This window comes from Dendropsophus ebraccatus, chromosome 5 (genome assembly GCF_027789765.1).
Source record: "Dendropsophus ebraccatus isolate aDenEbr1 chromosome 5, aDenEbr1.pat, whole genome shotgun sequence".
NCBI classification, from domain to species: domain Eukaryota; kingdom Metazoa; phylum Chordata; class Amphibia; order Anura; family Hylidae; genus Dendropsophus; species Dendropsophus ebraccatus.
The window spans coordinates 125237106-125251474 of NC_091458.1; the positions used below are offsets into that span (position 1 = coordinate 125237106).

At 45.0% G+C, this 14369-nt stretch overlaps 2 protein-coding genes across 2 annotated transcripts; both read right to left on the reverse strand.

Annotated features, from left to right (window-relative positions):
* Positions 1 to 1167: 1167 nt before the first annotated feature.
* Positions 1168 to 5538, reverse strand: CHCHD2 (coiled-coil-helix-coiled-coil-helix domain containing 2). Its single transcript, XM_069972490.1, has 4 exons — positions 5398 to 5538; positions 2989 to 3235; positions 1767 to 1926; positions 1168 to 1422 (listed from the first exon to the last, which is right to left on the reverse strand). The coding sequence occupies exons 1-4, from the start codon at positions 5445 to 5447 to the stop codon at positions 1415 to 1417; spliced, it is 465 nt and encodes a 154-aa protein (XP_069828591.1). The 5' UTR covers positions 5448 to 5538; the 3' UTR covers positions 1168 to 1414.
* A 4632-nt stretch (positions 5539 to 10170) lies between these two features.
* NUPR2 (nuclear protein 2, transcriptional regulator) lies at positions 10171 to 14369 on the reverse strand. Its single transcript, XM_069972491.1, has 2 exons — positions 14022 to 14369; positions 10171 to 10521 (listed from the first exon to the last, which is right to left on the reverse strand). The coding sequence occupies exon 1, from the start codon at positions 14274 to 14276 to the stop codon at positions 14046 to 14048; it is 231 nt and encodes a 76-aa protein (XP_069828592.1). The 5' UTR covers positions 14277 to 14369; the 3' UTR covers positions 10171 to 10521; positions 14022 to 14045.

Consider the following 14369-nt stretch of genomic DNA (forward strand, 5'->3'; position numbering starts at 1 on the left):
ATCTGTTTCTTTCATACGTTTTTGCAAAAACGGATAGAAAAACTGATGCAATTGTGTGCATCCACTTTGATCTGTTTTTCTCACGAACTGGAGAGAATGGAACCGCTGCACATCCCATCTATGGCTGATACTAATGCCGCTAGGCCTATATTAAAAATCAACACCAGAGTGTCTGTATATGAATTGATCAAGCCATATTGCCCCGTGTACCACCGCGCAGGTCCTCTGGTCCACACGGGTCCCTACGCTAACTCCACACCGTGTCGGTCAGCGACCGCCAACCCCGCAAAGCGTGCACGTGCAGGGAAGGTAGGCCATGGAACGGCCCTGCAACCCCAATGTCACAGGACCAGACCCAAAAAGCCCCACCAAAACCCAGCCAGCACCACCGGCGGGGAAGGCTGCCCCCAAACGACACAAGTATGGATATGGTATTACACTTACCATTGCTGCTCTCACAGAATGGGGAAGACATAGGGTCCAGACATGTGAGCACAGACATATCCTGCTAATTTTGGTCATGTGGGTCTTATAAAGGAGTGCTAGCTGTTCAGAGAGGGAGAATTGCAAAACACGAACTGGAGAGAATGGAACCGCTGCACATCCCATCTATGGCTGATACTAATGCCGCTAGGCCTATATTAAAAATCAACACCAGAGTGTCTGTATATGAATTGATCAAGCCATATTGCCCCGTGTACCACCGCTCTGATCTGTTTTTCTATTGACTTCCAAAAGGATCTAAACACTTTTTTTTAACAGACAAAAATGTTAGACTTTGTTCACACTATATTTTTCATCCTTTCTTTGCAAAAAATGTTTCGATCTTTTTTTATAATGGAAGTAAATGAAAAAACGGATCAAATGGATGCATACAAATGCATCAGTTTTTCCATCGTTTTTTTGCAAAAACGTATCAAGAAAACAGATTGCAAAAACGTAACGTGAACCCAGCCTAAACTGACATCTTTCTAACATAAAGGGGTTATCCAAGAATAGAAACACATTGCTGCTTTCTTCCTTTGTGCAAAAAGATTTCCGACACACTGCTCACCCTGGTTTAGTGCACTTTCAGATATGAACACCATTGGCTTCCATTGTAATCATACATCTGTCTCTTAAGTAGCTGCTTTGTAATCCACCACAAAATAAAGGAAGGCACAGTAATCCAGATTTGGAAAATCTTTACTTAAATAGAAAAAAAAAAAATCACAACATCACATACAAAGATACATCCAGCCAGAGATTCTCTCTAAAACCAATCTTCTTTGATGCGTTTCAGATCTTCCTATCAATTGCAGAAACGTTCATACACAACTCTTATTAAGGAAGAACTCCGCTAGGTGTGTTGTGCCTTGGTCATTTCTGTAAGTCTTCAGACCCAGTAAATTCTATTCAAGAGTAACATTCTACGTTAAAAACCTGCAACAAATAAAAGGATAAATAAATGTAGAGATATAAATACCTTTAGTATCCATACCATAGCCATAGTGTGTAGGGGTAAACTAGTATGGGCTCACAGTTCCCACTTTACACGTTCCATGGCTCTCTACCAGTTATTTGGGAGCTCAGAGCTATCTGCCACCCCTGGTAGTGTTTGTTAAAAGTTTGCTGTATTAAATCGCTCATAGACAAGGCTCCCCTGACAAAGACCCTCTCTCTGGATGCTGGCAGCTGTATACTGGGAGCCATAGTAGAATACTTCATGAACATATAGATGCTATAACATAGTAAGAAATACCACTATTGTTCTTCTAATTTCTTACCATTTGCAAAGCGGCATTGTTTGAGCACCTCTGAGAAGCCCTCACACAGCTTCAGGTCACTCTGGTTCTGAGCACACTCCAAGAACTGCTTCAGCTCATACTGGCATGGCGAGTACTGAGGCTGCGGCTGCTGGTACGCTGACTGGGGAGCAGCAGGTTCCTAAGATAAAAGACAGACATATGGTTGAAGATAACAAGACACAAGTTAATCTGCAAGAAAATGACAAATGGAGCATAAACTTACAAAACACATACATACTAACATAAGTATCAGAAGTATTGCTCACTGTGTGTTACCCTCTCGCTTATTGAGTATATGCGCCACTACATCAAGTACCCTATTCTAGCATGGTAAGATAACCCACTCACTATCTATAACCTAAAAGACAAGTTAAAGCAAAACATTGCTAAAACATTAGATTTTTTTTGTCCCCCTCTGTGACTAGTCTGTTGGGCATCTGATCACTAATACAATGCCCCACAATGTCAGACATGTCAAAAAACATGGCAGTCAATGATGTAACTATATATAGAATTGGATAAAGTCACAAAGTTAATCTAGCTGCAGGTTAAAGGGGTTGTCCAGCGAAAAAAAATTTCTTTCAAAAAGTTATATGGATTTGTAATTTACTTTTATAAAAAAATCTCAAGTCTTCCAGTACTTATCAGCTGCTGTAAATCTTGCAGGAAATGTTTTATTTTCAGTCTGACACACTGCTCTCTGCTGACATATCTGGCCAAGACTCAGTTTTCTATGAATCCCCATAGAAAACCTCTCCTGCTCTGGACAGTTCCTGTCTCGGCCAGAGATGTCAGCAGAGAGCACTGTGTCAGACTGGAAATAAAACATTTCCTGCAGGACATACAGCAGCTGATAAGTATGGGAAGACTGCATTTTTTTTAATAGAAGAAAATTACAAATCTATATAAAAAGATTTTCGCTGGACAACCCCTTTAAGCTTTCTTTACTATTGCATCCGCGCCCTTGATTCCATTGCTAGCAGTAGAATAATGTGGGTGCCGGATCCCCTACATGTCGGAGACAACAGCCAACATGCCTTTATCATGGCATCCAGCACTTTACCAGACAAAATAGCGTGGTCTGCGGCAGTATTCTACCCAGGATTTTATATCAAATCTGAGATGGAGGATCCTAATGGACAGATGTGCACAGAGCCTAAACCATACCAACCAAAACCCCAAAGTAACTTGCAAGCATTACCTGGTAAGTGATGTCAGCTCTTGCAGGCTCAGAACTGCTTCCACCACCAAAGCCTCCAGTGATGGCGTGTCCTAAGGTGTGCCCTACCGCAGAACCAACCGCTACACCAGCCGCTGTGGTGGCCATCTGTGCCATCAGACCTGGTTGTCTAGGGGCAGCTGCTGGTCCAAGGGCAGAAGGAGCAGGTGCTGCATGGGCAGGTGGGTGTGCTGCAGGCGGTGGGGCTGGTCTCATCATAGGTGGCCGGCTAAAGGGAAAAACCAAAAACTAGGTATAACTAGGTACAGCAGGTAGAGCACTTCCTTTGTGTGGCTCCCTCATTGCATCACATATATATTCACTTACAGACATGTAACTGGTATTGCACCAGTATTATATGATCTTCAGACCAATTCTGCGGATGGGATGGACATTTCTATCCTAAAACTAATCACAGCAAGCAGAGAAGAGTACTCTAGTGAGGGGCTGTAAGGACGGCAATCACCACAGGCAGCAATGCTTGGTTACATCAGTGTCATCGCTCTAGAGTTGAATTAATATCCCTCTTTATCTGTTATTCAATGGCCAACTACAGCACAGTAAGGGCCTGTTCACACTGAGCAAAAAGGGCAGAATTTCAAGTGGAGCATGCACCGCAGACACCCCTCGTAATTCCGCCTGTCCCATTGATTTAATGGGATTTTTCACGCACCAGTGCTCTCTGCCTGAAGAATTGACACGTCAGTCCCTTGGGCAAAGAGCGGAGGCGCACAAGAAATCCCATTGAAAACTGGTTATATTCGGGGAAACATTTTGTTTAAAAGTACCCTCAGTCCACTATAAAGCTATGTTCACACAATGTATTTAGTTCAGTATTTGTAGCCAAAATCAGGACAGGAACTGAGAGGACAAAATTATAATGAAAAGATCTGTACAGCTTCTGTGTTTTCAACTCACTCCTTGTTTTGGCTGAAAAAATACTGACGAAAATACTACGTGTGAACATAGCCTTAAAGTGGAATATACTTTGAAGTCTATAAAGTAATTCTCTTCCAAAATTTGGAGCACAAAGAATATTGAGTGGAAAAGAAATGTTAATCCCCTATATATCATTGGGCTGCACAATCCCTCTAGATATCACAAAAACAGCTAAAACGTAACCTTCAGTTTTTCCACAAATGCAAAGCTCAGAATCTAGTGATGAAAACCTGTAATAATTATAGATAATAAGATTATATAATAGATAATGAGCAGGTGGCACATACAGCCCAGGGATGGGCAAGCGGCCAACATACATGTGATGGCTGCCCTACACTCTAAGATCACTTATGTACTGAGTGTTCCCTAGCTGGGTGCTCTATACAGTCACTCTCTTGTTCCTATTTGTTGGAGACCCACTAGATGTGATTGTTCCTCAGGTACAGGCAGTTATGGATGCACGCTAGGGGATCTTTCACAATGCACAGGGACATAATGCAGTGAGGGGTCACACTTTCCAAGGTTACAGCTCTGTCTAGAAATAGGGTTAGCGGATAAGATGCCTATACACCTTATTTTATAGCTGCCCGTTACCCGGGTGGTTTCCCACTCAGTAACTTCTTAAAGGGATACTCCGGCAATGAAAAACTTTCCATCTACAGCTGCTCTTCCATATGACATTAGGCCCCGTTCACACTACGGAATCCACGCAGAGAGGCACCGAATCCTGCCATCTATCACTTTGAATGGGAGGGCCAGTGAGTCTCCGCTCAAAAAAAATTGACGTTTCAATTCTTTAAGTGGAGGCGCATGAGCCCTCCCATTCAAAGTGATAGACGACAAGATTCTGTAGTGTGAAAGGGGCCTAATAAAGACGCTATTCTTACCTCTTCAGCCTCCCCAGGTGTCCTCCTGCGGTGTCTCCGGGTCCCCTGCTGATCGATTCCACATCCAGTTTTGATACAGACTCATCTTTGCAGGGACAGTCCACTCAGCCTATCCCTGAGTGAGCTCGCAGCCAGCCATTGGCTGAGTGGGCTGTCACTGCCAAGACAAGTTGGACTCTGTGAGATCTCCTCAGTGGGTGACCTGGAGACATGGCAGGAGGACACCAGGGGAGCCTGGAGAGGTAAGAATAGGCTATTATGTTGTACGGAAGGGCAGCATTATATCAAATATATATCAAGGAGAACCCTTGTAAACATGGCTGTGACCTATTGCTCTGTGTCCTGCCACTGACGTCACACCTGATCAATCTGCCGCTCATCGCGCTATAGTGTGGGCAGCCCGCACATACACGGCCACAGAAGTGCGACTACAATGCAGGGGACAGCCGCCACACGTGACACACAGAAGCCGGCTCGGACAGGACGCCTTCACTCGCGAGAAACATGGCCGCCGTGGAACTATCACCCAGCCCCGGTGTCCTTCCCTCCCAGCGATATACCATACCTGGCTGGTGGCGCCACCCGGGATGTTCGGCTACGACTCCCCCTTGGCATGGCTGCGGCTGCTCGCTCTCTGTACGTCCTTCACCTCACTACTTTCAATGTGATTGCGTCATTAGACTTGCCAGACGTTTATATCACTTCCGACGTGCTGCGTCACCACGCCCCTCATAACGCGTGTGCCGATAGCTCCGCCCATTATGTAGAGTACAAGGTTCTAGAAAGAATCTACCGCGTCAGTACCGTGAAGGTCACAGCGTGACGCAGCAGAGAACTGCGAACTACATAACAGCCGTGACGTGTACGTGTGACGCCATACGTATAGTATCACATTGGTGTATATTTTCTAATTTAATACAACTTTATTATTGGTAAGGTTGTACAGTGGAGAATGCGGCAACCCTTCCCCAGCAATGAGGGGGCAGAAGCCATTGTCCATGTCCTGTAGGGCATGTGGTGGCATATAGGGGGCAGACTCAGCATGTCTATGTGTGAGGTATACATGGGGTAAAACTTGGGATCTGGAAATCAATATTCGACCACTAGGAGATCACCAAGTGCACAATGACCCTAAGGAAATGATGCCAACACCTCTGGATGCGTATGGGACAGCAGGGGAAGCATGCCAGGGTGCATCTAAGGGGCCTATTCCACGGAGCGATAATCGGCTGAATCGGAGCCATAATCGGCCCAATTCGGCCGATTATTGCTCCGTGGAATAGAGAGAACGATCCCGGCCAGTGATTGGCTGAGCGGTCTGTCAGTTCAGACAGCCCCACTCCGAAGCTGCTGCGCGCGGGACCCAGGGAGAAGGAGAAGACCTGCAGCCTGGACAGGTAATGTATGGTGCAAGGACATCGGTAAATATGCCCCTGCAGCCCTCGCTTAACGATCATCGGGCCATGGAATAGGCCCAGCAAACGAGCGCCAATCTAGCAGATCGCCGCTCATTTACATCGTTGATTGGGCCCCCATCGGCCCGTGGAATAGGACCCTAACACTAGTGATGAGCAAACATCCCAATTTCCCCAAGTGTACGCCGAAGATTCACGAACACATCATGAACGTAAAGTAGAAGCGTACGTTTCGGTCTAGCAGTATGCACTTGTGTACGTATCAGGTCAGGTGCAGTGTAAAATACATAATAACGAAAATTAACAATAACTACAAATCAGTTGTAGCAAGATAACAGGTATTATCCCGCAATCACAGTATACAGCCGTATAACGGATATATAATTGTTTTTACAACAATAAAATTAAAGGGCTGTTCAACGCCTTTACAGGACGCAGACTGCGCAAACCAGTAGTAGCAAGATAACAGGTATTATCCCACACAGTATACAGCCATATACACTATTAGTAGATGTCTGAACACACTGCCTGTCTCGCAACAGCTTCTAAATACAAAATATCTTTGTTGTTTACATAAAGGAAGACAAAAAAATACAGGTACGAAACCCAACACACTGGGTCTGTACAACAGGATAAAAAATAGTACAGACCCCAGGACACAATTAGGAGTAAACTACCAGTGCTCAGTAAGTAGTAATATTTTGCAGTATTCCCCCAACTGGCATGTAGTTTGGACCTATATATAAGTAAACAAAGAGTCTCGGGGCCCAGGACCCAATGTATGTTTTGCTACATGCCAGTTAGAGGAATACTGCATAATACTTGTTGTATGTAGCATCTATTGTGTCCTGTTCTTGGGTCTCTCATGTCCCCCGCTTTCTGTAGCTACTGTTACTTCCAGGAGTGACAGCCCGCTCAACTAATCACTGACTGAGATGGGACAGCTCTGCAGCCAGTGATTGGCTGAGCGGGCTGTAACCTCCAAGACACCAGCAACACTGCAACAGCACACTGGTGGAGCACGGACAGGTAAGCATAACATGTTTTTAATATTTTCAGCAACATGTTAAACGTGTGCTAGGGTCTCATAACCACTTTAAGGATAGCTTCACACGTACCATATCGCAGTGGATTTTCTGCTGTGGATCCGCAGCAAATTTAACTAAATGAATGAAAACAGCATCAAATTCACGCAATGAAGGGTGGTTGGATAGAAAATAATTGATTACAGCAATGAAGTGATGCGGTAAGGATGTGGCAAAATTGATGAATTTTGGTCAGATCAAATCTGGAAAAATCATGGTGCAAAAAAATGACACCTCAAATAGACCCATAGAGCAATTTCAAACATTTAGGGGGAGATTTATAAAACTGGTGTAAAGTAGAATTGTCTTAGTTGCCCCTAGCAACCAATCAGATTCCACTTAGTTGCCCCCCCCCCCATACTCCAATCTATAACCTGGAAGAGCTAGGAGAAAAAAACTGTGTTGGTAAAGGAGGAGCAGGATTAACCGGTTACAGTAAAAGGACAAAGAGAGGGACATCAAATTAAATAGAGAGGTTAAAGAAAGGAAAGACGGGATAGAACTATAAATATAGTGTCACGGCCGCGGCCTCTCTCTGCCCCATGCAGCCGCCGGGGTCCTTGTGCAGGGACCTGGCGCTGCTACCTGTTCGGCCCCGGGGGGCGCCTTACCTCGCCCCGCTCCTGTCTCCGTCTGGAGCGTGCGTTCCCGCCTCCTAGGGCGCGCGCGCGCCGGCTGTCTCAGATTTAAAGGGCCAGTCCGCCCCTAATTGGAAGTTGCACTAATCACTCCCTATAAATTCCAGCCCTGCCCCACTACAGGTGTTGGAGCCTCTGCATGCTTCCCATAGCGTTTGGCCCAGCTCCCTGTTGTTCCTGACCTTAGTCCTTGTTCCTGTCCGCAGTCCTTGTCCCTAGTCCCTGCCCGCTGCCTTCCCATTGTTCCTGAGTCCTGTCCGCCACCTGCGATTACGCCTACAGACCTCTGCCTGCTTACTGCTCCTGCCACGCCTCGCCTGCCGTCACTAGCAACCAAGCCAGGGGTAGCGAGCCGCAGCAAGTCCATCCCGCCTTGCGGCGGGCTCTGGTGAAAATCAGCGGCCCCTTAGACTCCGCTCCCTGGTGAGGTTAGTGCCATCGCTAGTGATGGTTCAGTGGATCCACTACTCCAGGCGTTACATATAGGAATATTATAGTGGCCTTGAAAAATCATATGTATATTGGATATTGAATTTTAGCTGTAAATCTGAACAATTTAGTGGTCCCTTACTATTTTTGTTTATTGTGATAGTACTGACTTGAGGAACATAGATAACATGTCATATGCACAAGCCTAGAGGACAGAAATGGCTGTACATTGCACCCATGGTTGATACGAAAGCTTGTTCAGCTACATTAAAAACCAACATCAGAAGTTAGTATATACCATATAAACCATATTGCCTCATGTACCACGTGCAGGTCTTCTGATACACGAGTCCTTATGCAAAACGACACTGTGACGGTCAGCGAATGCCAACCCCACAAAGTGAGCACAAGCAGGGAAGGGAGGCCACAGATTGGCCCTGCAACCCCACTGTCACAGGACCAAACCCCAAGGGCCCCCCAAACCCCACCGACCCAGTGTTGGTTTAGTGTAGGGATTCATGTGATCCAGGGGACCTGCACGTGGTACATGAGGCAATATATTTTGATCAAATTATATACCAACATCTTGGAGTTGGTTTTTAAATGTAGCCGAGAGGCATTAGTGTCAGCTTTCTCTTCATGCCCATATAGATAACATGTCAGTTTTACCATAGGGCAAACAGTGTAAACCCCAAATCCCCCAAATTGTGAAAACACATTGCTTTTTTTTTTTTCAATTTCACCTTACAATTGGTGTAGCAAAAAATACGGGCTCATGTGGGTCTGTAGGTGTAAAAATGCAAGTGCTATGGTCTTTTAAACGCAAGGAAAAAAAAAAGGAAAGTGCAGAAATTAGCCCAGTCCTGAAGGGACTGGGTTTACAAAAACCTGTGGGAAATTACTATTGGGTGTCCTGCGCTTTACCTTTATTTTCTGAATGTACTTTTCCCATCTCAAAATTCTGCAGCTGAGTACAGTATTTTCTGGCGTATAAAACAACATATTAACCCTGAAAAATTCTCAGAAAACGTGGGTCCTCTTATACGCCAGGTATGGTCGCCGTATACGGTGGGTGAGCTCAAAAATGGCCGCATTCCCACTGTATGCAGTGACCACAATGAAAAACAAACAATTCAACTCACCTGTGACCCGTTCCCGGCAGCCACGCATCTCTTGTCACGTTTCCGGCGCAGGCAGTGTGATGCAGAAACACTGCCTGTGCCGGAGGCCCCGAAGCTCTCCCGGCAGGCGAGTGTCTCATTGTCTCCGAGCTTCTCCGGCTGCCAGGAGAGCTTCAGGGACCTCTGGTGCAGACAGTGTTCATCACGTTGCCTGCGCCAGGAACATGAGAGACACGTAGCTCCCAGGAACGGGTCACAGGTGAGTTGAATCCTGGGTAACTTTTTAAATTGCAGTAGACTTGCCACTTAAACCCCCTGCAGTGCAGGATCCCATTCAGCCCGATCTCCCTCTTGGTCCTGCCCTTCCCCCCAGCTGTACTCCCGCAGGTTTTAGTAATCGTACTGGTCGTAATAGGTGAGAGGTGAGTTGAATTTTTTGTAAACCTTGCTGCGGTCAGTTGTCTTATACGCCAGAAAATACGGTATGGCCACTTGGTTGACCTCTATCGAATGATGACATGGTGAGTTGGGGTCTTCTTTCCAGTAGTTTCTGACGGTTTTTCAGCTGGTTCAGCATTGACGGTACATGTCTAAAATAATCTCAGTTATCTTAATTCCTACATGAACAGTTATATATACCGCCAACTCAGAAAGTTTTAAAACTTATTTATTTTTACACCAAGCAAAAATATATAAAATTTGCTGTATATGAACACTTTTCTGCATATAATGCAGCATTACAGTACAATAAGATGTGTAGTAGTAAAATCATTATTGCACTGGATGAAGTGCCCTCAGTTTCTTCCATCATGCAGAACTGACTTCTCCACAGCAAAGCCACAAGCGAAGTACGTGTAACTACAGTCACGGCCTACAGTCCTGGGAAGGCCACCACAGCAATAACCCAGCTTTTTCTTCTTTAGTAAGACAGGGTTGCTTCTCTTAGTAAAACCGCAAACACATCAGAAACAAAGTTGAAGTCCGTTGAATGAGTCCATTACCTATAAGACAAAAGGTGATAAGTCAAAGGGGGGAAAGCAGTAAAACTGTAGTGAAGGGAAACATCGTTCAAGAGGATCTGTCAACAAGTATTGCTACCGTAGCAGCCAAAAAGTATCACAAAGAATACTGTGCCATGTGGCTAACAGGAACAATCAAGACAGTAGGGGCTCTCGCACACAATAGTATGTGGGTGCTGAATACGTTCCTACAAGTGGTTATCCATTTAGAAAAACTTGGCTGATTTCTTTGGAAAACAGCACCACACCTGTCCACAGATTAAATGTGGTATTGCAACTCAGTGCCATTCATGTTGATGGAGATTAGCTGCTGTACCACATACAATGTGGACAGGTGTCATGCTATGTTTTTCTAATCACTGGTACCCCCTGCAGTGCAGGATCCCATTCAGCCCAATCTCCCTCTTAGTCCTGCCCTTCCCCCCAGCTCCGCAGCTGTACTCCCGCAGGTTTTAGTAATCGTACTGGTCGTAATAATCCTGCTGAAACACCACCAAGCTCTCCACATCTGCAGACATGACGGCACCGACTCTGCCAATCCCAAAAACAACAACAACAACTGCAGGCCTCCTGAAGCTGCCTAAGCTTGTAAACACACGTAACCGCACTGCAATTGGTCAGGATATTCCCAGCATAGGGGGCGGGGTATTCACCATGCGCTTTTGGCCAATCAGGAGGGCAATGTTTTCCACAGGAAACCACATCCCACTCTTCAGTGTGGACAAGAATAGTCACAAACTTGCTACTCCACAATGACAACTGGTGCCTAATGGGTCTGACTATAGCTTGTTCCTAAGTTAATAAAAACATATTTATCTTATGGTGGAGTCAAGCAAAAGGTCTTAGTCTTGTGCTGGTTTAACCCCTTAAGGACAGAGCCTGAAATGGCCTTAAGGACAGAGACAAATTTTATGAATATGACCTGTGTCACTTTAGTCATTAATAACTTCGGGATGCTTTTACCTATCCAGCCGATTCTGAGATTGTTTTCTCGTGACATATGGTACTTTACATTTCTGGTAAAATGGAGTCCATACTCATAAAGAATCTTTATGAAAAACACCAAAATAACATGAAAAATTGTGAAAAAATGCATTTTTCCAACTTTGAAACCTTTCTGCTTATACAGAAAATGGTTATGCCACATAAATTATATATTAAATAGCATTAGCAACATGTCTACTTTATGTTGGTAGCTTTTATTAAACTATCTTTCATTTGTTTAAGACAATAGGAAGCTTAAAACATTAGCAGCAATTTTCCAAATTTTCTGCAAAATTTCAAAATCAGATATTTTTAGGGACCTGTTCAGGTGGGGGCTAGGTTCACACTATGTAACTGTGCGGCTGTATTTTTTATGCGGCTGTAAATGTGCGGATGAAACTACGGCCGTGCGAAAAAAATAGACATGCGGCTCAAAACATACGGTCATTTACTTCGAAATCTGGTTCAACTAAAAATAACAAATAAAATCTTAAGAAAGTGATGCAAACACCTCTGGATGCATCTGGGAAAGCAGGGAAACAGTTTACATGAATTGCTATTACCGGGGTTTGCGATCCTCTGCACTATAGCCGATGTCTCTCATGGTTAATATATTAAAATAATAAAACACATTTTCGTTGTAATAAAGTCCCTTTCGTTGTTCAATAATTAAATTTAAATGAATCCATCATTTTGCAATTAAATATACTGTTAAAATAAATAGATATATAAATAAATGTATATTTATATATATATTTATTTTTTGACAGTATATTGAATTGCAAAATGATGGATTCGTTAGAATTAAATTATTAAACAACGAAACTGAATTTATTTAATCGAAAATGTGTTTTATTAATTAAATATGAATTAGTACAGGAAGCTCCATAAGCCGTTAATTCATATGCCGGCAATAGAGCTTTCTGTACTAATCATCACTTAACTTTAATTAAAACATCAAATGTTTCTTCTAATTATGTTATCACAATAGCATTATTAGAAGAAACATTTAGAATTATATGTGCGCTCAGCTGATTGGCTGATCGGCTCAGCGCACATATAATGAGCCGGTCCGCAGCACAGTGACTTCATTGTGCTGCGGACCAGCGAAGAGGACACATCGGGGTGAGTATAGAGCTCTCCCCACCCCCTCCCCAGCACTGCACCCCTCCCAGCAAGGAAGGGGGGGGTCAGTTAACCCCTTCCTTGCTGGGATGGGTGCAGTCTGACATCAGTCTGGCCCCCAAGGGGTTGAGGGGGATGCAATACATCCTCCCTTAACCCCTTGGGGGCCAGACTGTAAGCAGCGATCTGTAAGGATGCTGCATACTGTAAGGAGCACAACACCGCACACAGTGTTGTGCTCCTGTTTGTGTGTTTTTTGTGTGTTTCTCCCTTTTTGTTTTTCAGATATCTGTATCCTGGGGATTACGTCGGATTCCGTGGACTACGTCGATGACCAGCGTTTTTTTATTTTATTTTTTTAATAAAATGGTCAATGAGGGGTGTTTTTATTTGAATAAAAAAATTTTTTAACTTGTGTCTTGTCTTTATTTCTTTACTTTATAGACTTAGTAGTGGAAGCCGTCTAATAGACGGAATCCATTACTAAGTCGGGGCCTAGTGTTAGCCGGTATAAAATGGCTAACACTAACCCCCCATTATTACCCCAGTACCCAATGCCACCAGGGGTACTGGGAAGAGCCGGGTGCCAGTGGTCCCGGAGCGTCAAAATTGGCGCTCCTGGACCGGGCGGGAGCAGGCTGGTAAGATTTAGGCTGGGGAGGGCCTAAAACAATGGCTCTTCCCACCCTGGTGTTACCAGACTGCTGTCGTTTGGTTTTTAACCCGGCTGGTTATAAAAATAGGGGGGACCCTATGCGTTTTTTTTTAATTATTTATTTATGCCAGGGTAGCTGCGGAGTATTCAATGCTGTTGTGCAATTATTGTGAAACATTAAAAAATTGCACATTATAAGTTTCACATAAACTGTGATTAATCACAAAGCATGACCCCTCCTAGCGGAAAAAAGACCTATCTGATGAAAACGAGATTTATTTGTGTATCATTTGCTGAGTGATAGGCTGGAGGACAGGAAGGGTCAGACATGTCAGCACCTTATAGAGGATGAGCTGGGCCAGTATGACAGCACATAGGGCACCCACTATCTATCCCCTCCACAGTATAGGAAAGGGGCAGAGCTCCAGCTATAGTGTGAAGCACTCTCTCCAGTTTCTTCTACCTCTCAGGGGAGCCAGGACTGCCATTGGGGTTGGCTCTGGCTGTCACTGCTATGGGGGGCTGTCACTGCTATTTCTCCAGTACCATATGGTGTACACATAGGGAGGGTCCACTCTTAGTGACTGCATCATCATCGCTCTAGCAGAGTCATGTGACTATGGAGTAGAGGAATGCAGCAGTATCCCCTGTGTTAGCTCTCCGGGCGGGCGTACTGCGCCCCCTGGTGTCCCGCACTGGCATCTGCAGGGCCGGTTACCTGATCGGAGAAGGAGTTGCTCGTCTAGTTAGAAGAGCTGCGGCTTCTCCGGCGCTTCACCTCGCTGTTGTGCAGCTTCTCCTCGATCTTCCTCTCGTGTCCGGCCGGTACATGGCGGTTCCCGTTCAGCCCGATCTCCCTCTTGGTCCTGCCCTTCCCCCCGGCTCCGCAGCTGTACTCCCGCAGGTTGTAGTAGTCGTACTGGTCATAGTGATCCTGCTCAAACACCACCAAGCTCTCCACGTCTGCAGACATGACGGCACCGACTCTGCCAATCCCAACAACAACAACCGCAAGTCTCCTGAAGCTGCCCAGGCTTGTAAACACACGGAGCCGCACTGCGATTGG